Below are 25,214 nucleotides of genomic sequence, written 5' to 3' on the forward strand. Positions count from 1 at the left end.
TGTAGTAGGATGAGTGCTTAGCATCTTACCTGCTCAGGAAGATATACCATCCCAGTACTTGAGCTGCCAGAACTAGAAGTGGCTTTGTATGCTATGTAATGGGAACTTTATCCAAGTTACAATAAAAATCTCATATGGGGAGAATAATGCCCCAAATGTTTGCTCTTCTGATATCAGAGTAAAAGGGGTACAAAGAGACATTAACCCCGCTCAATAGAGATTAACATTTACCTGCTTCATCCCCCTTAATTTTCAAAAAAATGAATTAGAGAGTTATTGATATTTCACTGCAGGGAGGCATCCAGCTCTACTCCATCACCAAGAAGCCTGAGTAAAGGCTAAAAGGGGTGTTTCTCTGGAAGGAATGAAAACACACACACACACACACACACACACACACACACACACACTCCCAGAATTTAATCTCTGAACAGTGTTATCTTTCTAGTAAGAGAGCTCAGATCTTGCTTCCCTGTGACCTTCCAAGTTTCAGTCTGTGTTCTATCAGAAATTCCTCCTTCCCACCCACGAGTACCCTTCTGTTGTGGGAGAAGGAGGGCCTTTCCAGTCTTTTGTCTGTGGCCAAGCCAACGCTCAAACTGTGGTTTTCTCTGAGCCTCCTTGCTGAGGCATTGCTGTTTCCCACACCCAATAAAGAAGCAAAGGGCTTGTACTTGTTGACCAGGTCTTATACAGCTGGTGCTTATACAGTTCTCACATTCCCAGGACATTGACTGATGACGGTGCGGCCCCCATCCCTGGGTTAACCCACAAGTGCAGAGTGCTAATACTGTATATCCAAACCTCACATTTTTTAGAAATTATATGGAGAGAACTTTATATAATTCTTCTGCTTATTTTTGAATGAATATCAGGACAAAACAGTTCATACAATCTGTCATTGGTAGAGTGGTAGGATTAGGGCCAATACAGGCTACGGGGTGTACCTGGGGAGGCTGATTTCTGCCAGTAGTCTAAAAACATCTATATATATGTCTGCCTTTAACATTACCTGAGTACTTTCCTGGTTTGCTTCTTAATCAGATTTGATTACTTTAATCTCATTCCACTTAGTCTTGGCTTTGGTGAAACACCTGGGGACTTGTCCACATTACTGACTTTTGGGAGTTTTGGATGGCATAGAATTGTAATAATTTCATTACCCATTCAGTATATGAGCATATGATCACCAAACAACAAATGAGAACCTGGAAGCTTTTTACTGTATTTGGAAAAAGTATCTGCTTTTTTGAGATGCAGCACATGTTACATTGAGGCTGAAACAAGCTTGACTCTTTGGTAGATTGAGAATTATATCTCAGCTCAGTTAGGGTTCCACTTGGCTGCATGTAATAGGGCACCCCCCCCACACACACCCATGGCTTAAACAAGTTAGAGGTTTATTTTCTTTCCCCAGTATAGTCAGAAATCTAGAGCTAGGTGCTCCTAAATTCCGTGGTGCTATCAGGAACCCGTGCTCCTCCTGTCTTTCCCCTCTGCGGTCCGTTAACAAGTAACTTCCACCCTATGGAAGTTACCTATGCCTGTCCACCTCTACGTAGATATCCATGTTCTGGGTGGGGAGAAGAAGAGCAGTAAAGGGCAAAAGTTGTGCACCAACCAACCCAGTCTGCCCCCTTTAAAGAGCTGTCCCAGAACCTGTACCTGGAAACTTCTGTTTACAACTCAGAACTAGGTCACATGGTTATCTCAAGGTACAGGAGAGATTGGGAAATGTAATTTTTTAGCTGGGCACACATTATTACCCAAACAAAATCAGGGCAGTTTTATTGGGAAGAAAGGAAGAAGTATTAGTACCCAAGCAAGTGAGTCTCCTAAGCAATAAATTCTTCTGATTTATTTTATTTTGTGTTTTGAGATAAAGACTGATCTTATTACTTACGGAACATTGGTGTCTAAGGTCCTGCCACAAAATTTGCATCTAGGAAGGTGAATTTATTTTTGTTTGGGATCTATAGAAGGGCTTACTTACATTTTGTGGCTGAGTATAAGTTGAACACATACCACACTAGGCACTATTCAAACTCCAGAGAATGGTCCTATTACAAGATTACATCTCTATGTAAACACAAACTTGCCTATTTTCTTGTATAGGAATTTAACTGATGCTTAAAAAAAATCAATAGTTGGTATAATGTGAGTTGTTTTTTTTTTCCATTCATGTTGTAAATGCTTATTAAGCACCTTTTATGCACAAGGCATTCTACTAGGCAGTTCGTGAAACAAAAATTAATCAGATATAAATCCAGGCATTTCCAGTATGAATTGTCCAGAAGCAGAAAAAAGTACATATATAAGTGCCTGTAATACAAGGCAGAATGTGCTAAATGTGATAAGACACATACAAATACATTTTTATAAGCATTTAGAAGAGGGAAAGATCATTTCTGCCAAAGAGAATTGAGTAAATATGATCTGGGGAACCTACACATATGTTTTCACTTTAAGAGTTTGTTTTTGCAGGTAGTGAGCATCATTATAAGACTAGAAAACTATGTTGAAAAACGTAGAACCAACTACCATTCACAAGTCATTACAGATAAGCAGACTTACATATCAGCCCATCCTTTGGTTCCTCAGTAAAAGGCAGTAGTTTGGGAAGGAAGGGAGCATTTCAGTTTCTACTGTGTTCCTGGCACTTTGATTTATTTCAAGAAACCTTTACTGAGTGCCTGGGCTACATTTACTTCTGTGATCTTCATTTAATCCCCAACAATCCAGCCAAGCGATTATAATTGTTTTATGAGGAAGCTAAAGCTCAGAGAGGTTAAGTAACTTGAAAAGGCCACCCAGTTTATAAGTGACAGAGCCTGCATTTGAGCCCAAGCACATTTGACTGCAGAGCCATGCTCCTTTCCACTTACCTGAGTGTCTACTTTTCGCTGATGACCTAATCTGGTTTTGTAGCCATAGTAAGTGTTGAACAGTCACTTCCTTCTTCAACCCAGTCTAATGGCAAGTCCTAGAACCAGCTGCTTGAAACTTGGTTTTCATTTGGATACTTTGATTTGTACTCAGAAAGTTAATCTGTTACCTGCTCAAATCTTGTTAGAACTTGACCTCCTTTTGACTTTTCAATAATTGATTTTTGTAATAAATAGCTACATATAGATGGTACAAAATTCAAAAAGGTACAAATGATATATAGTAAAAAATTAGTTTCCCTCTCCCCCTGACCCCTAGCTAACAGTTCTTTTCCATGGAGGATGCCAGTTATTTTTAAGAGCCTTTCAGAATTGTTCTGTGCAGATACCAACATTGTATATATGTTTGTGTGTGTGTATTGGCATATAAATGTATGTTTGTATGTATCCTTTTTTCTTTTTTACTCAAGTAGAAGCTTACTATACTCACTGTTCTGATCTTGCTCTTTTTATTCATCTTTTTATTTGTATTTAGATGTCCCAGGAAGATTTTTTAACAAAAGAAAAACTCAATGAATTTGAAATACGGTTGTCACCAGGGCAACATGTATTGAATAGATGTTCTTACTGATGGCAGTTCTGTCACAGCGTGAAAAATCTAACTCAGTAAAGAATGTTTTTATTTCCAAGAGCATTTCACTAACAGTGGTTTTCCTCCTCTACTACTCATCCAGTGAATGTGTTTATGGATGGTCGACATAGGACTCTTCAGCCCCCATTCTGAGTTCTGGTCTTCTCCCCACCCTGAATGAGGCATCTTTCAAGCACTCTTCAGTCTAAGCTCACTTATTGGGAGGCAGTGGTGAAAACAGAAGCCTAGGTTAGCCCTCTCCTGCCTCCCTCCTTCCTCCCAAGTGAATCTCTCCCACAGATTTTGAGGCCCTCAGATATGGAAACAGTGCTTGAAAGGAGTGGGTTTGTTTTTGAGCCAGTGCCCACAAGCTGGCCTCTGCTGCACCCCTTGGTTTCTGCAGATCACGCAACCCCTCGCCTCCCCCACTCCCACGTACACCCCCGTGTACACACTCTGCAGCCCCGGGCTCCTGGCTTTGCCCCTGGGCTCAGGTCTTCCTCAGCTCCCCTTCTGTGGTCAGAGATAGAAGCAAGCGAACAGCTCTTCAGTTCCCTTTCGGGTGGTTTCCAGAGACGGGGAACATCTCAGTCCAGTTGGTCTGTGTGAAAAAGCCCCAATCCTCCACCTCTGAAATCACTTTGCTCTTTGTCAAGCCTCTCAGCCAAACACATTCCCTCCACACAAGACCCCCTCCCTGATCCCCCACTCATATCTGCCCAGCCCGGAACCCTTGGACACATTTTCCTGAAATGGGACATTCCAAGGCATGAGTATAGAAGGGTTGGTTAACATTTATTTACTAAAGCTACCCAGTTTGTCTCTTATATCTTAAAAAATAAGTTTACCTGGTGAAGTTCACCTAAAAGGTGAATGTAAGAGCATCTGAACTTATTCCTTTAGGCCTTGCCATGAGGAAATGACATTTCTTCCATGCCTCTTAAAATGTTGTGCCTACAAATAGATATCAGTTGCCAGAAATCCTTTTAATAAAAAGTCCTACGTATTTTGTCAATTATATTATTTTCCTCCTAATATTATTTTACATTTAAAGCTTTTATGAAGCAATGCATATTGAAAGCAGTGTTAACACAATTGAAGAATCAGTAACAAAATTTGGGACACAAAAAAACTATTTCTAATGGGGTGAATTAAGCTGTAAGAGTTTTTTTAAGCCTCTCCCTGAGGAAGTGTACAATTAAATACATCCTTACTGCAGGTACATGTTGGTGTTTGTGACATCTAGATGGTTTTTAGGTCATTATTCAATAGTTGTAGGCTTACCCTCTGAGCGAAAATACCCTTGTTTTGCTCTGGTATTTGTATATAGTAACTACTATTCATGTAGTAATTTTACTTTGAAAGTGTTTTCAAGTGTAGTTTTATGTTAATCTTTAGGTCATCAAGGTGTTACTACGCCACACTGGCTCCTTCCCTTTCCTCCAAGGTACGAACCTTCTAGAGGAGTTCAGAGTTCTGGGAGTGGGCTGGAATTGAGTCAGGCTTCAAGTCACTTTTGTTCTGTGCTGTATTTCTAGTACTCGATACCCAGCAAGAGGCATTCATTAAATACTTGTTGACTTTAACAATGAAGGGATACTAAGACTGAGAGAGACCAAATGCTTCTCTAATTCACGCATATGGACAATACATAGTACCCAGCCGCCCTGAGTCCTACTCCAGTGTACTTTCAGCAAGATAATCTCAACTCTCTGCTAAAAGAGACTTTCCTTCCCTGAACCTAAACCTGCATTGGCTTTACTGGAGGAGAAGTTTTTCCTTAAAAATTACTTAATTTTAATGGTTTCCCATTTCCTTTTGTCCCACCTCAGGATTGCAAACCAGTTACTGACTTACAGCAGACTAATTCGTGAAGGGCATCTCCATCTTTCATTTTTTTCTTTTTCTCGTAGGCGATCTTTGGCAGCCAGACACTACCTAACTCCAATTTATGGACAATAAATAACGGTGCAGCTTGCAGAATTTCAAGCGCCACAGCTAGTGGCCAGAAGCCAACCACTCTGCCACAAAAAGTGGTGCCAGCTCCAAGCTCTTCCTCTTCCTTGGTCCCCAAACCCCCGTCCAATCACAAACAAGTCCTCAGAAAGGCAGCATCCCAGAGGGCTTCCAAGTAAGTTTTCAGTAATCTTCTGTTCAGTTTCTTCTGAGTTGTATCAATTCTATGCAAACAGTGCTCTCTATTTCTGGAGGCTCAAGACAGTTTGTGCTGAAATGTTGAAAAGAACACCTGATGGGGAATAAAGGCTAACTGGTTCTCAGCCCCGGCTACAAATTAGAATCACCTGGGGAGCTATTGTAGCACAGCCAATGTCCAGGCTGTGCCCCGTGGGGGGGGCAGGCACTGCTCTTTTATGTTCCCCAGTGGTTGTGATGAGTGCTGCCACTGGCAGGGTTCAGGGTCATTGCTAACTAACTCTTCGGGCCTCTAGCAGGAACCTCAGTCAGACAGTGCACTGGGTAACAGTGCTGAACTGTGGGCTTGGAGGGAGGAAATGAAAACTTCCTCCTGGATGTGTTTCTCTTTTGGTCATTCTACAGAGTTAGATCTTTTCATATATATTTCAGATAAAATGCAATACTCTTCCCTCACCCCCACCCTTGTTTGTTCATTTTTAGGCATTTGAAAGGGAAGACATAGGATTGGGATTTCATTAGAGGGATTAACTTCATTGACCTTAGTCATCAGGCTCTGTGTAGCAGCAATGTTTCTAATACCTTTTGTCATCTACCTGTTTTACCTCAAAAAAGACATTTCCGTACCTGAATCACGTTTTTTAGGTCACGTCCTTCACTGTACCTCCAGCCACCTTCCCTAGTAAACCAGAAATGGACTGGTAAAAGGAGTGCTGGTTCTAACAGCCCCTCTCCATTTAAAATTGGGGAACTTATCAAAGATGTCTGGAAGAGGCAGGCATTCCCTGATGGATAAACGCCTAGAGGAGGTTTGTGTATTTCTCTCGTTCTCATTGAGGCTCCCCATTCATTTGTCCTTCACAAAATCAATTTTAGTTGTAAGAAGGAATCCTAGGGCATAGAAAAAGCAGTTAGTGTTTTTCCCCCCTTGGATAATGAATCAAATTCTGGATTTGGATGGAAAACAATCCCTCGTGGTTGTTTTAATTGTATTGCTGCCATTATTCATTTATCCAACAAACGTTTATTCAGTGCCTACCAAGTGCCAAGCACTGTTCTAAGAATAATAGGCATCGTAATGACTTTATAGAACTATCTGGAGCAGTAAGGAGAGGGCAGTGGGAAGGCTGCAGTTCGTGGTTGAGAGCCAATAGCACGATCAGAAGGATGTATGGTCCCTCACCCTAGAAAGAATAGCCTTGAATCCTTAAGAGTGCAGCCTCTGGAGCCAGCCTGCCTGTGTCTCATCCCACCCACCCCCCCTACACACACACACACACACACACACACACACACTTTACTAACGTGAGATCTTCCACAAGTTACAAATTACTTAAACTCTTGACTTCAGTTTCCTTATTTGTGAAGTGGGGATAACAAAGTGTATTTGCTTCATAGGACAGTTGATAAATATTAGCAGACTTAATATCTGTAAAGTACATAGCACAAGACCTAGCACACCTAAGAACTCAGTAAGCCTTAGTAACCATTATAAGCATTCCAAAACCACACTTTCTTTCCCAGGTTTGAGAAGCCCACAGTTAGGTGGGAATATCAGTGAGTTGGATATGAATGTTGAATTTGCCAGTGTGCTCCTCGTTTGTGGCTTTTCCGATTATTGCTGAGATGGCCCGTGGTGCCCCTGTGGCTAGTCTGCTGGTGGAGAGGGGGGCTCCGTCAGCAGGCAGCAGGGCTGGACATTCGAGGACCCCACTCACTGCCCTGAACTCACTGCTGGCAGGAGAGCACTTCAGGCTTCTGAGATGGAATTGCAGCTCTATGGACAAACTTTGCTTTGCTGCATTTTTGTGGTTTCTTCTCTCTGACGGGCAGGAGTGTGGGAAAACCGGAAGCAGCTCAGCACCAAAAAAGCACAGAAGAGGGGGGGAAAGCAAGATTTCTTCAGAATTTAAGAAATATAATCCAAGTATCAAAAGGCATGCAGTGAGGCGTTGTTCCAGGAAATAGTTTCCAATTTGCCTTTAAAACTCTAGCACAAGTCTCTGAAGCTAAACAAGTTAGCACTAATGGAGACCTGAACATCCTTTCCCTTATATGTAAACTAGTGCCGTGAGGCCCCTGCTGTTTTCAATATGCATCCGACTCTTAGGAAAAAGAATAGCATTGTTTTTCTCTGAACTGACTCAATGAAAAGTTCCCCCTAGGAAGTATCTAGGTAAAGTTTTTAAAAATAATCTTTTTATTTAAGAATTATTTTAGATTTACAGAAAATCTGTATTTACAGATAGTACACATAAAGATAAGTAAACCCAGTTTTCCCCACGGTTAACATCCTATACTGCTATGGTACATTTGAAGACTGTGCCATACTAAGAAACTGTCATCGGTACATTACTATGAACTAAACCCCATACTGTATTTGGATTGATGAAGTTATTTTTAATCTAGAGAAACCTTTCATGGCTCCCGAAATCAGGATCCTGAGTATCAGTCGATACACTACTCTTATTGTTCTGAAGTAATTCTTGTTCCTAGCAAGCGTAGTAAGTTACTTAACATCTGTGGGACTCAGTTTCCTATTTAAAATAGGGATAATAATAGTACCTGCCTCATGGGGTTTTTAAGAGAAATAAATGAATTAATGAATGTCAAGCACAAATACAGTGCCTGGTACATAATAAATGCTAAATAAATGTTAGGTATTATGGTTAATACTAAGTTGGCACTTCAAGAAATTTTCATGTAATTTTTTACTTTCTTCCTACAAGATGTGTTGCTTCATTTGCTTGGAGCTTATTGCAGCCTTTATTCGGGCTCAGTTCAGATTAATCAGGAACCCTCAGTTATGACTGGAGGGAGATACAGAGTCACACTCAGGAATGCCATAGTTGTCCCAAGAGACACAGCTAATGAGAAGTCGTAATGAGCTTTTGACTGTGCCAAGCCCTGTGTTTTTGGTTGAACTTCAGGCTCCTCCTAGCACAGCAGTTGGCACTGGACAAATATAGAAGCAATTTCCAAGAGCATCAAAGTTTCCACATCCTAGAGGGTTGAGTCTAGAGAACAATGGAACATAAAAGATGGAATGTCGTTTGGATTTTGGTGCAAAGGGAATTGAGAATCAGAACAGTGGGGTCCTGTTTCTTTATGATAGTAGTCAGGTCACTTTTCCTCTAAAGGTTTCAGCTTCCCATCTGTAAAACAAAACCCACTGTCGCCACTGAATAATTAACCAAAATGACCTGTTTTCAGTCTATTCTGTTGAAAGATTTTTAATGAACACGTTTGTTTTTTAATATTGATGCTTTACAGCCATTTTCCTCATCCTTTCTTGGCCCAACAGTTCTTTGTTACAGTTCTCAAATTCATATATTTATATTTCCTTTAGCTAAATCTCACTTGTCAATTCTGTGAAGAGAGTGGTTTGGAATTTTTTTTTACCTTTTCCATGGTGCCAATACCCTTTTTTGATTTTCCTCTTTAATGTTTGTAACACTTCATAATTTAGTACCAACTTCAGATCCTCCTTTCAAAACTATTTGTGGTATTTCTTCCAAGCAGTCAGCTGAACTAGGAAGGATGACAGCCTGTGAACAACTGCATGCATATGAACTGTTCCTTCCTTGTAAAAGACCTCTTTTTTTTTCAGAGCCAGAATCACACTCTCCAGGAAATATAGAGAAAGAAACCTGAGATGATTAAAGTTTGCCAGGGAGGTGGGCAAAACTCATAGACTAGAGCTGAATTTGGAAGGGCAGGGTCAAAGCTGTTTACCTTGGGACTTCTCTGAAGAAAGAAAACTGTATGAGAAACACCAGACTTAACACATTTTTGACCGGAGACGTATTACGGCCACAGGCATTAGTTTCTGCAAAAATCCCCCAGTCAGTAATGTGTTAACTAAAGGACTTTTCTTTAAATAGCTGGAGTTACCTTTCCTTGCCGGGTTTTAGGATATCCTGCCTCAGGGTGACCTCAGTAGAAATTGAAGTCAACTGCCGTTCAGTGTCAGCACCCAGGACAGTGGTGTTTGATAAAGGCTGCTAGGGAGTAGGAAGGAGGAAAGCAATCGAGAGCCCGGGAGCATGTTAAACCAAATACCAATTAATGTGACTGGAACATTTGGTGATGTCAGCAATATGATGGAGGTGCTCAGAGGTTAATGTCAGAAAAATATAAAAATAAGGATCAGGAAAAAAATATGCTATATCTTTTTAACATATGAGTCATTAACAGGAGGCAAATTGATCAGGAGTTACAATGGTCCAAAAGTAGGGTCTTGATGTGAGCACTGAAGATGTCATATTATAGGTTAACCTTCTTCTCTCAGCCTTTCAGCCTTTTATTATGTGTAGTTTCAAGAAATATAATGGAATCTGTAGCATATCCATCCTTAAATATAAGATTTCTAAATTATGCATTTCCCAAATATATAATCATAGACTTTCAGTGCTGGAAGATAAAGTCCTGGATGAAGGCACAATGTCGGGCTTTGGGTGTAGCAAGGTATACAGATGGTCAGTGGCAGAACCAAAGCCAGAATTCGTATCACCCACTGTGCTAACCCCATACTCTTCTCAGTAGACCACTGATTTCAGACCCCTCCCCCACCCCCCCACCAGTCCATTCACATCCGTTCTGCACAGCAAGTGGCAGATTAATCATCCTAAAATACTGCCTTTGGGAAAATGCAGGGTCAGCACTTAGGAACTCACTCCCGTTCCTTTCCACGCCAGTTTTACCACTTAAGTGGCCAATGAAATACTCAAGAGGAGGAAGAATCAGTGTCACCCTCATACTGCGGTGTTGGGGAAATGTCTGTTAGATGTAGCACAAGAAGGATTGCATAGAACAACAACATCGAGGGCTTTATATACTGCCTGTCTATGGGAGTGCAGTGTAGGAAAATACTGGGAGCCCTGGAATATACCAGACAATGCCCTCTCACTCTAAGGGGTAGGCCTGGGGCTAGAAAGAGCTAAGGGCCAGTTGAGGAGTCACCACTTAGACTCCCTTTCCTCTACCAGCCCTCGGCATTTGGAACTCAGTGGTGGCATTAGGAGATCTTAGGAATTGGTTTGGGCATGACGACGATGACATCAGTCAGAGAACTAGGTACTAGTAATCACTTCTAACCAAAAGTTGCCATTGGGATATGTATGGTCCAGTGGAGAGAGAAATACGTGAGAGTCATAGAATGATGGATCTTCCTTTGGTGATTCATACTTATGTAATTTAAATTAAAATGTTACTTCTCATTCCTGCTTGCTGGGATGTTAAAATGGTAATATAAATGTTGGGTATTTCCCATCTCTCACTTCCCTTCTTTGTTATCTGATTATGAAAATCCCTTTTTTAAAGGTTTGGACAGAAACTTAAAATAGCCTTTGATAGAATTCCTATCAGTTTCTCTGTAATCCTGTGTCCTTATTAGCAAACTTAGACTTTCTTCTCCGAGGATGAGCAAATATTTTAAGATCTTGGGGCCTGGGAGTAGATAGTATAGCTTAAAAGAAAGCTCCGTGGAGAAGATTCAGAGGAGCTGCCAACCTCCCAAATAAGTTTAATCAAGAAAGAAAACAACATTTTAGAAAATCCCTAATGTGCATTGGTGTGTAGAGCTAGAAAAATCTATCTAAGAGCAAAGCAGTCTGGGGCCAGGAACGATTAAATGGAAATGAGAACACCTGAGTGAAAAATTGGGTTGAACACAGTGAATCGAGATTGGGCACTGCAGAAAATTGAATTAATGAAATTCAGGACAGATTTTTAAAATTCTGCCAAAATTCTGAGGAAAAGGTATACAAAGGTAAAAATGATGAGAGAAAAGATAGGTTCAACCTAAAATAGTGAATTCCAAAATGAGAATAGAATAGTCATTATTATAGGCAGAATAGACCTAACATAAGGACATAAAGGGTTTTGAACAATATAATTAATAAGATTAAATTAACAGACATGCAATTTTATGCCCTGCAGAGCTCCCAGGGAGTATTTTCAAAACAAAACTATCTCACTGTAAATCCTAAAAAAATGGAAATTATACAGTCTTCATTCTCTGACCACTTTACAATAAAATGAGATATTAAAAACATAGACAAATGTCCAAGTAATTTTAGAATGTTAAAACATTCTTTTAAGTAACTTGGATCAAAATTATTTTGGAAACTACCTTGAAAATAAGAATTGTACATATCAGAACAAGACAAGAAAGCCCACTCTAGCCACCTTTATTCAGCAGTTAGGCAAGAAAAAGAAATAAAAGGCATCAGTGTGGAAAGTAAGAAGTAAAACTGTCTATTTGCAGAATGCCACTATTTGCAGACAACATGATATTGCATATAGATTGCATACAACCCTAAAGACCCCACCAAAAGACTGTTAGAACTCATACATGAATTCAGTGAAATTTCAGGATACAAAATTAATATACAGAAATCTGTTGAATTTCTCTACACTAACAATAAACTATAAGAAAGAGAAATTAAGAAAAGAGTGCCTTTTACAATTACAGCAGAAAGAATAAAATACCTAGGAATAAATATAACCAAGGAGGTGAGAAGATCTGTTCACTGAACGCTATAAGGCACTGATGAAAGAAATTGAAGACAAAAATAAATGGCAAGATATTCCATGCTTATGGATTGGAAGAATTAATATTGTTAAAATGTCCAGACTTCCCAAAGCAATCTACAGATTCAGTGCAATCCCTATCACAATTCCAATGGCATTTCTCACAGAAATAGAACCAAAATCCTAAAATTTGTATGGAACCACAGAAGACCCAAATAGCCCAAGCAATCTTGAGAAAGGAAAGCAAAGCTGGAGGCATCATGCTCCCTGATTTGAAACGATATTACAAAGCTACAGTGATCAAAACAGCATTGGCATAAAAACAGACACATAGATCAATGGAACAGAATAGAGATCCCAGAAATAAATCCAGACATGTATGGTCAATTAATTTACGACAAAGGAGCCAAGAATATACAAAGGGGAAAGGACAGTCTCTTTAATAAATGGTGTTGGAAAAATTGAATAGCCACATGCAAAAGAATGAAACTGGACTACTATCTTAAAACATACACAAAAATTAACTCAAAATGAATTAAAGACTTGAATGTAAGAATGGAAACCATAAAACTCCTAAAAGAAAACATAGGCAGTAATCTCCTTGACTTGGTCTTGGCGATGAGTTTTTGGATTTGACAACAAAAGCAAAAATAAACAAGTGGAGGGCTTCCCTGGTGGTGCAGTGGTTGAGAGTCTGCCTGCCAATGCAGGGGACACAGGTTCGTGCCCCAGTCCGGGAAGATCCCACATGCCGTGGAGCGGCTGAGCCCGTGAGCCATGGCCGCTGAGCCTGTGCATCCGGAGCCTGTGCTCCGCAACGGGAGAGGCCACAACAGTGAGACACCCGCATACTGCAAAAAAAAAAAAAAAAAAAAAGAAATTTGCTAAGAGAGTAGAACTTAAATGTTCTCACCAAGGAGAAGGAGAAGAAAGAAAAAGGTAAGTATGTGAGGTAAATAACTAGATAGGGGAATCCTTCCACAATGCATATGTATGTCAAATCACCACGATGTACTTTGAATATCTTGTAATTTTATATGTCAAGTCAATAAAGCTGAAATAATTTTTAAAAACAAGAAAAAGAATTATATGTATCAAAACTTATATTTGAAATTTAGGCAAAGATGCACTCAAAGGTAAATTCATAATTATTTTCAGTGTTAAATATGGAAAGATTGTAGAGAAATTAACCAAGATACAAATGGCAAATTAGCTTCAACCAATATAGTGGTTTCAGCTGATTACAAAAGAGTGTCAGGTTAAAAAGAATTATGAGGACTTCTGTGAGCTCAGCAAAACAGAGTGCTGTGATAGATTAGTAATGTCTGATGTTGAGCGTAGTGAATATGCACGCCACATATTTGTCATACCTGAACTAAGCTTCCATCTCTAGAAGTTAAAAAAGGGTCAATAAAACAAAGCTAAGAAAAACAGATCAAAGGAAATCAAGAAGAAAGCAATATAAACTGAAAAGCAAGCAGCAAAATTAGTTAAATCCAAAACCTTGTTTAGTTCTGGGTAGGGGGACAGGGAAGGAGAAAAATAAACACAGTTCTGCCAGAAAAATAAGAGAATTAAAGATAGAAGTTTTTAAAAGTAGATATAGGGGAGATTGAAAAATTATGAGGACACTGCACACAATCGTATGCTACTAAATTTTTTAAACTGGATGAAAGATAATATTTTGAAAAATATGAACTATCAAAATTGGTTCTTGAATAAAAAAAAAAACCAAGTAGAACAAGGTAGAAGTTTTTAAACTATCCAAATGGGTTCTTAAAGAAATAGGGTACACACGTAGGCCTAGGAAGCAATTTTAAAATATCGTCTTTAAAGTAGTTCTTTGAACCTTTTTCCTGAAATATTTGGAGGCTTCCAGCTGCCTGCAAAGTAAAGTTGAGAGTCCTCACTCTGGACATTGAAGCCCTCTGCAGTTTGTCCTCCGTCCTGTCTCCAGTCTGCTTCACACATGGCTCCATTCATTGTTCCTACCTGCTCATGTCATGTGCCCCCTGCACAGAATGCCCTTAACTATCTTGAATCTAAGTCCTGCCTTTTATTCAAGATCAGGTTCTAATTTATCATCTTGACACAGCTTGACCAGATGCCCCATTCTCAGCTCCTCAGCTGACTCTTCCATCTGCCTCCTTGTCTTATTTTTCCTTTTCATATGTGTTCTGCTTTTCGTTAAGTCTATTAGGGACAGATATCTTGTCTTCATCCTTTTATCATATATATATTGAATGTGCACTGCTGTGCATCGCTCTAAATATTGGTGATGACACCAGTGGACGAGACAGACATGAGCCCTCTTTTCATGAAGGTTGTTTTTGAGAGACAAGAGAGAAGTTCAGCCCCTGATATGGCTTATATTCATGATAAGTTCTCAGGAAATGGTAGTGAAGGAGGTGGTGGTGAAGATAGAGATGGTGGCACCATAGTATTTTGCATCAAGGTGAATGCATCAAGGATCACTAAATAACAATTATCTCTTCGTTAGTTATTTAGACCATGTAGAGTAGTGTATGGGAGGCAGTAGAGTACAACTGCTAATATCCCAAGATTTCGAATTAGACTTGAATCCTGGCTCCTTTACTTAATTGACTGTTATTTAGGGATACCTCTAAGCTTCTGTTTTGTTATCTGCAAAATATTACCTACGTCGTGGAGCTGTTCTTAGGATTAAAGGAGATCGTGGGTTTCCCTGACATATATTAAGTGTCCATTGCATGCCGGTTGGTGTAGTTTGTAATTCCTGCTGCCGATATTGTTCCCTGTTAAAAGAAATCTCACTTTTGTTGTTAGTAAACTGATATTCATAAGTATGATTTGGCTCTAGCTAGCAAGGCTATGGAAATTCACACACATTCTGATTTCCTGAACACTAATAACTCTAATGACTACTGAAGGCAAAGGCTTAGTTTCAAACAAAACAAAAGATTAGATTTGGACTTACTGACTTCCAGTCAAGTTGGCTCCGTAAGTTCTCACTTAGTATTCCGCCTCTGCTTCAAATAGCAGTGATAGATAAAAAGCTTAAAGAAGAAAAAAGAAACAAGGGAAGCATCTCCTTGGCCCCAAAGTGTACAGAAATGAATAGCAATCAGTGAATGAGGCTGAAGCAACAAGTTTTCTGAGCCCTGCTGTGGAAGCAGGCAGGGGCGGCCTGGAGCTCAGCTCCTGTGGCATATTGGGGCCTGAGAGTACCCTACCCGAGAGGAGAGACTCATTACTAGAAAATAAAACAGTGATTTTTTTCAACTGGAGATGATGTTGCCCCCCAGAGGACATTTGACAATGTCTGGAGTCATTGGTTGTCATAATTGAGCGGGGGGAGGGGTGTTCCTACTGGCATCTAATGAATAGAGTCTAGGGATGCTACTAAACGTCCTGCAAAGCACAGGACAGTTCCCCACAGTGAAGAATTACCCAGTCCAAAATGTCAGTAGTACCAAGGTTGAAAAATCCTGAGCTAAAGAATGCACTGGGCTCTTCTACAGGGAGACTGACAAAGCTGACATGGACCCACTGGCTGAGGCTCCATCTTTATATAAGGCTATGGGCCTACAGAGTTAGAAAGATAATGAAATACCCTTGCAACTGTTCATGTCTCAGAACTCACCTGGATTTCTATTTATCTCTGAGGCAGGGGCACCAGAATACCACTGTAAAGTCTGGTTCTGGACTGGGGTCAGGGGGACTGGGTAGAGGCAACTGTAAAATCTTCAGACAGGGAGGGGTGAGCAAGTAGGGAGACAAAGGGGGGAAGTGATTTCTATTCAAAATGAGCCTGCAAACCAAAATTCTAAAACGCATGAATAAATCTAATATTAAGAAGGATTGCCAGCAGAATCAGCAACTGGGCCATGAATTCCTTGCAGATGAAATTAATATTTTTGAATGGTCAGACATATTAGATCATGTATCTAACAGTATCTTGTGGAACATGACATGTAACTCTGATAGGAATATCAGAAGAGAGAGCTGAAGGATAGATGAACAAGCAATACTTTAAAAGATAACATCATTAATCATTAGAAAAATGCAAATCAAAACTACAATGAGGTATCATCTCACACCGGTCAGAATGGCCATCATCAAAAAATCTAGAAACAGTAAATGCTGGAGAGGGTGTGGAGAAAAGGGAACACTCTTGCACTGCTTGTGGGAATGTGAATTGGTACAGCCACTATGGAGAACAGTATGGAGGTTCCTTAAAAAACTACAAATAGAACTACCATATGACCCAGCAATCCCACTACTGGGCATATACCCTGAGAAAACAATAATTCAAAAACAGTCATGTACCACAATGTTTATTGCAGCTCTATTTACAATAGCCCAGAGATGGAAACAACCTAAGGGTCCATCATCGGATGAATGGATAAAGAAGATGTGGCACATATATACAATGGAATATTACTCAGCCATAAAAAGAAACGAAATTGAGCTATTTGTAATGAGGTGGATAGACCTAGAGTCTGTCATACAGAGTGAAGTAAGTCAGAAAGAGAGAGACAAATACCGTATGCTAACACATATATATGGAATTTAAGAAAGAAAAAATGTCATGAAGAACCTAGGGGTAAGACAGGAATAAAGACACAGACCTACTAGAGAATGGACTTGAGAATATGGGGAGGGGGAAGGGTAAGCTGTGACAAAGCAAGAGAATGGCATGGACATATATACACTACCAAACGTAAAATAGATAGCTAGTGGGAAGCAGCCACATAGCACAGGGAGATCAGCTTGGTGCTCTGTGACCACCTAGAGGGGTGGGATAGGGAGGGTGGGAGGGAGGGAGATGCAAGAGGGAAGAGATATGGGAACATATGTATATGTATAGCTGATTCACTTTGTTATAAAGCAGAAACTAACACACCATTGTAAAGCGATTATACTCCAATAAAGATGTAAAAAAAAATAAAAAATAGCTGAGAATTTTCTGGAACTGGAGAAAGATACGAGTCCTCAGCTAAAAAAAAAAAAATCACATGGATCCCACATGCCGCGGAGCAGCTGGGCCCGTGAGCCATGGCCGCTGAACCTGCGTGTCCGGAGCCTGTGCTCTGCAACGGGAGAGGCCACAGCAGTGAGAGGCCCGCGTACCACAAAATAAATAAGTAAATAAATAATTTGAGATAGTCAAGGTCTAAGAGTATACCACCCATGGCCTTCACTGAAAGAAATAGCAAAGATAAAAGTGAACACAGAATAACATGAAACAGTGAAGTGCAAAAATTTTATAAAATGTCTATAAATGTTAGTGACTATAAAAATAATTGTTGGTCTTCTTTAAGAAGATAAAACACATTTAAGACAACAAGAGGATTCAGGGACAAGAGTAGTCAGTGGATAGTAAATGTATAACAGATCTGTGTCAAGTTTAAGGACAGGACAGAATACTGAATGGCTTTATACTTTCTTAGAAAATAATAGCTAAATAATTAATATACAGTCTATTGCTTTCAAACCAACAAGGGGGAGAGAAGGGAATGTAGAAACTCTATGAATCCAGTGGGAGGCAGGAAATGAAGGGAAAAAAAAGCAAAGGAAAAAGATGGAAAATTTAAACTAAGATAAAGTAAAACACATGTGTAATCACAATAAATGTTAACAGATTATACTCTTCTATTAAAAGATAGATTACCAAATTCCATTTTTTAAAATGCTCATTTATAAGCTGCTTAAAAGAGACATACCTAAAGTAAAATCTTGCAGAAAAGTCGAAGATTGGAAAAAGGTAAACCATGCAATACTAATTAGAAGGAAAACTAGTATATCCATAGATAAAATTAAGCAAACGTCATTGATAGGGATAAAGAAAAGCACTTGTATGCATTTAACATAACTTCAAAATATATAAATCAAAAGCTAACAAATTATTTAAGAGAAATTCACAAATTATCATGGTGAGTAATTTATTTAAATATACTTCTATCATTAACTGACAGGTAACTCAAACAAAAATTTCTGAAGATTTTGAATATTTGAAATGGAGAATTAACAGTTTGCTTTAGTAAGTGGCTTTTAATCTTTTTTGACCGCCACTAATAATTTAAAAATACATTTTATATGCAACCCAGTAAAAATATCTCTATGTATATGAAATAAAAGTTTCACGAAATACTACTTCCTATCCTTTTAATTTATTAATTATTATTTTGTTTTCACAGACATTATGCACTGCAGCATAATTACACATGAAAACACTTGAGAGAGTGTACCTAGTCCGTAAAGTTGGTGATGATCCTATTTCTCTCACTGGGATTTTAAACTCTCCCTAGGATATGACACTTTGGAACTATAAACTTCATAGAACAGGTGAAGCCATGGACGCCAGAACAGTTCACACCAACTGACCCATGGTCATAACACCCAAGGGAGAAGAGCCGTAGTAATTGTTCATGTTCATTCAGGCTTACCCAAATCTTCCTGACTGGATCTCAAGTGAGATAGTATTAAGTGCTGGCTCCTTCTTTATTGGAGAGTTTGATATTTCAGTCTCAAGGTGTTATTTCTAAGACTTGAGAAGCTAGATCTTGCGAACAGCCTCGCGAAAGAAACGGTACTGGGTTTAAAGAAAGACTGTGATGTCTGCTCTAATCCAAAGACTTGTGTTTTAGAAATGACTTTTTTTTTTTTAACATCTTTATTGGAGTATAATTGCTTTACAATGGTGTGTTAGTTTCTGCTTTATAACAAAGTGAATCAACTATACATATACATATGTTCCCATATCTCTTTCTTCCCTCTTGCATCTCCCTCCCTCCCACCATCCCTATCCCACCCCTCTAGGTGGTCACAAACCACCTAGCTGATCTCCCTGTGCTATGCGGCTGCTTCCCACTAGCTCTTTTACATTTGGTAGTGTATATATGTCCATGCCACTCTCTCACTTTGTCACAGCTTACCCTTCCCCCTCCCCATATCCTCAAGTCCATTCTCTAGTAGGTCTGTGTCTTTATTCCCGTCTTACCCCTAGGTTCTTCATGACCTTTTTTTTTTTCTTAGATTCCATATATATGTGTTAGCATATGGTATTTGTTTTACTCTTTCTGACCTACTTCACTCTGTATGACAGAATCTAGGTCCATCCACCTCAATGCAAATAACTCAATTTCGTTCCTTTTTATGGCTGAGTAATATTCCATTGTATATATGTGCCACATCTTCTTTATCCATTCATTCTTTTTTCTTTATTCTGCTCTGCAGTAGTTATTTCCACTATTTTATCTTCCAGGTCACTTATCTGTTCTTCTGCCTCAGTTATTCTGCTATTGATCCCTTCTAGAGAACTTTTAATTTCATTTATTGTGTTGTTCATCATTGTTTGCTCTTTACTTCTTCTAGGTCCTTGTTAAACGTTTCTTGTATTTTCTCCATTCTATTTCCAAGATTTTGGATCATCTTTACTATCATTATTCTGAATTCTTTTTCAGGTAGACTGCCTATTTCCTCTTCATTTATTAGGTCTGGTGGGTTTTTACCTTGCTCCTTCATCTGCTGTGTGTTTTTCTGTCTTCTCATTTTGCTTATCTTACTGTGTTTGGGGTCTCCCTTTCGCAGGCTGCAGGTTCGTAGTTCCCATTGTTTTTGGTGTCTGTCCCCAGTGGCTACGGTTGGTTCAGTGGGTTGTGTAGGCTTCCTGGTGGAGTTGACTAGTTCCTGTGTTCTGGTGGATGAGGCTGGATCTTGTCTTTCTGGTGGGCAGGTCCTCGTCTGGTGGTGTGTTTTGGGGTGTCTGTGGCCTTATTATGACTTTAGGCAGCCTCTGTGGTAGTGGATGGGGCTGTGTTCCTGTCTTGCTAGTTGTTTGGCATAGGGTGTCCAGCACTGTAGCTTGCTGGTCATTGAGTGAAGCTGGGTCTTGGCATTGAGATGGAGATCTCTGGGAGATTTCACCGTTTGATATTACGTGGAGCTGGGTGGTCTCTTGTGGACCAGTGTCCTGAAGTTGGCTCTCCCACCTCAGAGGCACAGCACTGACTCCTGGCTGGAGCACTGAGAACCTTGCATCCACATACCTCAGAATAAAAGGGAGACAAAATAGAAATAAAGAAAGAAAGAGGATAAAATAAAGCAACGTAAAATAAAATAAAGTTATTAAAATGTTAAATAATTATTAAGAAAAAAATTTTTAAGTAAAAAAAACGGACGGACAGAACCCTAGGACAAATGGTGAAAGCAAAGCTATACAGACAAAATCTCACACAGAAGCTTACACATACACACTCACAAAAAAAGGAAAAGGGGAAAAAATCATAAATCTTGCTCTCAAAGTCCACCTCCTCAATTTTGGGATGATTCGTTGTCTGTTTAGGTTTTCCACAGATGCAGGGTACATCAAGTTGATTGTGGAGCTTTAATCCGCTGCTCCTGAGGCTGCTGGGAGAGATTTCCCTTTCTGTCCTTTGTTCTCACAGCTCCCGGGGTTCAGCTTTGGATTTGGCCCCACCTCTGCGTGTAGGTCGCCTGAGGGCGTCTGTTCTTCGCTCAGACAGGATGGGGTTAAAGGAGCCGCTGATTAGGGGCCTCTGGCTCACTCAGGCCGGAGGGAGGGAGGGAGGGAGGGCTACGGATACGGGCTCCTATCCTTTTTAAAATGCTGATTGTGTCTCCTAAATTGATTTTACAACCCCCTTATGAGTCACAACTCACAGGAAAACATTAATAGCCATGCACAGACTCCTGGGCCCAAAAGGGATAATATACATTCTTTTAAAGTATACGTGGAATATTTATAAAACTTCAGCACATACTGTGTCACAAATGAAGGCTCCACCCATTTCAAAACATTAATATCACACTCTATAGCTATAATAAATATACTTAATTTAGAAATAATAAGATAGTTTTTTTTAAGGCCTATGTGTTTGAAATTTTTTTAAAATAGGGTAATAATACTCAGTTGTTAAAGAGGTAGTCATAAGGAAAATCATAAAACATTTAGAACTGAATGGCTATGAAAGTATGACATATCAAATTTGTGGGATAGCCAAAACTACTCGAAAGTAAATTTGTAATCTTAGATACATTTATTACAAAGACAGGAAGGATTGAAAATCAGTGAGTTAATCATTTAACTTGAAACGCTATAAAAGAAACAACAGAGTAAATTAATAAAAATAAAATAATAAAAATATAGAAATCACTTAGAAGAGCCTGGCACATGGGAGAACATGAGAGAACAGTGCCTCAGTCAGTGTCTGGCACGTTAGGTGTTCATTAAATACTTGGTGCAGGAATGAATGAAATTGACAGCAAACAATAGCGAGGCTTACCTCTGCAATGACTAATAAATAAGAAAAAGAGAATGTCCCACATAAATAATATTAGGGATGAAAAGGAATGTACCAAGAAATATGATGGATTAGATAATGTGTAGTATGTTTATAAAATGAGTCCTGTGCACCACTACTACACACAAGTTGACTTCACTAAGTGTTTCTTTTTTTCTTTTTTTTTTTTTTTTGCTGTACGCAGGCCTCTCGCGCAGGCTTAGCGGCCATGGCTCACGGGCCTAGCCGCTCCGCGGCATGTGGGATCTTCCCGGACCGGGGCACGAACCCGTGTCCCCTGCATTGGCAGGTGGACTCTCAACCACTGCGCTACCAGGGAAGCCCACTAAGTGTTTCTTGAATTGGTTTTGGAACCAGACCCACATTAACAATGTTCTTTGCTTGTTATTTGTTGTTTGTTATTTGCTAAGGAGTAACATGTTAGCTTCTGTTTGTGAAATGCATATGTAACCCCTGGACAGGATTACACAAACACTTGTGTGCACGTAGGTATGTTGTAAGGAAAATTATAAGACATTTAATCTGTGAGTAAATGTTCACTAAGAAAAGTCAGAGTCTTTTTTTTGGAATTCAGTTCTTTAACCTAACTTGCATCTTAGGATTTCCTCTGTCCTTTGAGAATTGAAAAGTGGTTGATTGTCACCGGTATTTTATAAAAATGATCAAGTTTGAGGGTTTTTCTTTTCAGGACCTTCACAGATGCCACCGTGGCCACTTGCCACACCCTGACAAGATCAGCATTTCTTGCTCTACTCTTTCTGTAGAATCTTGAGCATTTTCCTTTTGTATGTCCTTCCTTCTACAGAAGGGTCGTCCCTGATGTGGTGACATGAATCCAAGATAGACTTTCACTAAACCAGTGAAATAGAAAACTAGTACCTCTGTGTTAGAGATGTGGAAAGCCTTGAAATATAGCACCAAACCACAGTCAACCTTGCGAAGTAATGAACAAAACAGATCTTAAAGAAAGAATATCACTTTCAGGAAAGCTTCCACTGATTAAAATAATGGCCTGGGATGGGGTGTGGGGAGGAAACCACAAATAAAGGAAATACAGACCCATGAAAAGACACATCACCCTTACCAGCAAAATGGATAATGGGGGTTTTACTCATTATAACCCTCCTTGGTGATGGCATGTTATATAGGCCTGCTGTATGGTGTGGTCTTGATGCCAGTGGAACTGCTAGCCAGCCATTTGATCAGCTTGTATTCCCTAAGTAGAGACTTGCACTACAAGAAGTCTTTCAAAATAATAAATGCAGTATTTATTAAAGACAATATTTCCACTTACAGAGATATGATTTGTTTGTAACGTACCATTGAACAACATCTTCGAAAGGCCCAGAAGAGCTGTTTCCCCTCAATGCCCACATCAGGATCTTTCTTGGGCTGCAGGAACATGGAAGAGGCAAGAGGAGTAGAGAGAAATGGAGCAAGTGAATTGAATTCTGGGTTAGGAAGTACATATTTAATTTTTAAGGAAACTCTTTAGGTACTAGCTATGAACACGTCCCAAGGAAAGTTCCTGCCTTCATGGAGATGTCACTGTTAATGGAGGTCTTCTAATTCTTCATTGCCACTATATATGGCCACATATCTTATTTCAGTTTTTAAGTGGCTCCGTCAATCAGGAATCCTGTCCTTCAGCAGCTTTTGATGATTAGAGACGGTTCACCTGCAGAGAAGGGTCTGAACTAAGCCCGTTACCACAGCTGAGATTGTAGTCAGCCTCTAACACTCAACCTTTGACTATATCTCCTTTCCGTCTCCTAGAACTTGCACCATTTCCGAGAATAACAATGAAGGAAAACTACAGGATCAGATAGTCATACCTAGCACTCTTCTTGGTTTGAACTCTAACTTTTGTGTGATATAACGTTAACGGCACCTTTCTCGTCCCATCTTTTCAGTATTTCTCACCGCAAAACTCTTGAACTTTTTTTTTTTTTAATTTATTTTGGCTGCTCCAGGTCCTAGTTGTGGCTTGCAGGCTCTTAGTTGTGACATGGGGACTCTTAGTTGTGGCATGCGTGCGGGATCTAGTTCCCTGACCAGGGATCGAACCCAGGCCCCATGCATTGGGAGCAGGGAGTCTTACCCACTGGATCACCAGGGAAGTCCCTGCATACTTTTATAACTCATTTTTCTGAATTCATCTTTAGCCACCTCTTTGTATTCCATTTGTACTGTGATCAGAACACCACAGGTAATGTAGCTGCATCCAACACACATTTAACTTTGCACATTCAGCTATTCAGAGAGAAAGAGAAAGTACAGTTTCGATAGTGGCTGATTCTACTTGATATTCCCCTCAGGACAAGACAGGAGATGCATGCTTCTCTTATAGGAAGAGCATCCCACTGTACTATGTGTAATTCTCATGCTGAAAGACGCATATTCTATATGACAAGCCAGCTACTTCATTTGGTGCACAGTTGAAGAAACAGTGATTAATTCTGATGCTGGCAGGGAAAAAAGATGTGTATTAGCTTTATTAAGAGACAGGTTGTCAACCTCAAATGAGACCTCTCTTCCAAAGGGAGTTTAAGAGTAATTTTGACTGATTTTGATTTCTGACTGGTAGGTTGCCAATAATTACCTTTTGACTTCAATAGCAAATCACTGTTAAGTTGCAAGTTCTGAATATCTGTGGTCATTCTTCTACAGTTTAGCACCAATCATCCATACTGAATTAGAATCAATGAGTCATCCAACTTAATATTTTTTATGTAGATAGGCTTATAGTGAATGCAAAGATTGTCAATATTCCTAAGTAACAATAACAATACTAGTAATAGTTAATGTTTATTTAGCCCTTAATGTAAAACCCAACACTGTACTAGGATGTGCTTTACATCCACCATCTTATTTAATCCTCAACAACCCTATTACGTAGGTCCTGTTACCTTAATGTCAAAGCCCAGTAACAGACTTAGAAACAACCAAGGGGGGGACTTCCCTGGTGGCACAGTGGTTAAGAATCTGCCTGCCAATGCAGGGGACACGGGATCAATCCCTGGTCCTGGAAGATCCCACATGCAGCGGAGCAACTAAGGCCGTGCACCACAACTACTGAGCCCACGTGCCACAACTACTGAAGCCCGCGTGCCTAGAGCCCGTGCTCCGCAACAAGAGAAGCCACCGCAATGAGAAGCCCAAACACCACAAGGAAGAGTGGCCGCCACTCGCCACAACTAGAGAAAGCCAGCACACAGCAACAGACCCAACACAGCCAAAAATAAATAAATAAATAAATTTATTTTTTTAAAAGAAAAGAAACAACCAAGGGGACATATACATACCTTTCTATGTAAATACTTCCTAAAACACAAGTACTTTCAGGAAAGCAGCAAAGAATCATTGCAGAAGCAGATCAGCAAGTGCAAATTAACATACAGGCTCTAGACAAGCGATGTTTTAAAAGTTCTCATTTCAGAGTGGTTTGTCCAGAAGTTGGAACATATTTTCCCAAGGAAATGATGTTATCACAGCAAAAGCATATTTACCCATGATGTGCCTAAAGTTGTAATAACATAAACCCAAACCATTTTGTGTACCAGTGTCTCTATGGAAAAATTTACTCTGAGTTTCCCCTTGGACGTCTGTGGACACATTTCTCCTCCACTGGGGAGAAGGGGAACTCGTGCGAGAAACAGTAGGACCGTTCCAAATGTTCAAAGTCGGAATCAGCAATGGCTTCTG

General features: G+C 39.8%; 1 protein-coding gene across 15 annotated transcripts in view; it reads left to right on the plus strand.

Annotated features, from left to right (window-relative positions):
• Nucleotides 1–25,214, plus strand: part of TTLL5 (tubulin tyrosine ligase like 5) — a 305,509-nt gene that overhangs the window by 219,897 nt on the left and 60,398 nt on the right. For all 15 annotated transcript variants that reach the window (XM_022576495.3, XM_022576493.3, XM_089907984.1 and 12 more), the window contains one exon: nucleotides 5,430–5,647. In XM_022576495.3, the coding sequence (XP_022432203.1) occupies nucleotides 5,430–5,647 (218 nt within the window). The remainder of the gene's footprint in view (nucleotides 1–5,429; nucleotides 5,648–25,214) is intronic.

Source organism: Delphinapterus leucas, chromosome 2 (assembly GCF_059928025.1).
Source record: "Delphinapterus leucas isolate spDelLeu-1000000601 "Yukka" chromosome 2, BTC_Dleu_Yukka2, whole genome shotgun sequence".
Classification (NCBI taxonomy): Eukaryota; Metazoa; Chordata; class Mammalia; order Artiodactyla; family Monodontidae; genus Delphinapterus; species Delphinapterus leucas.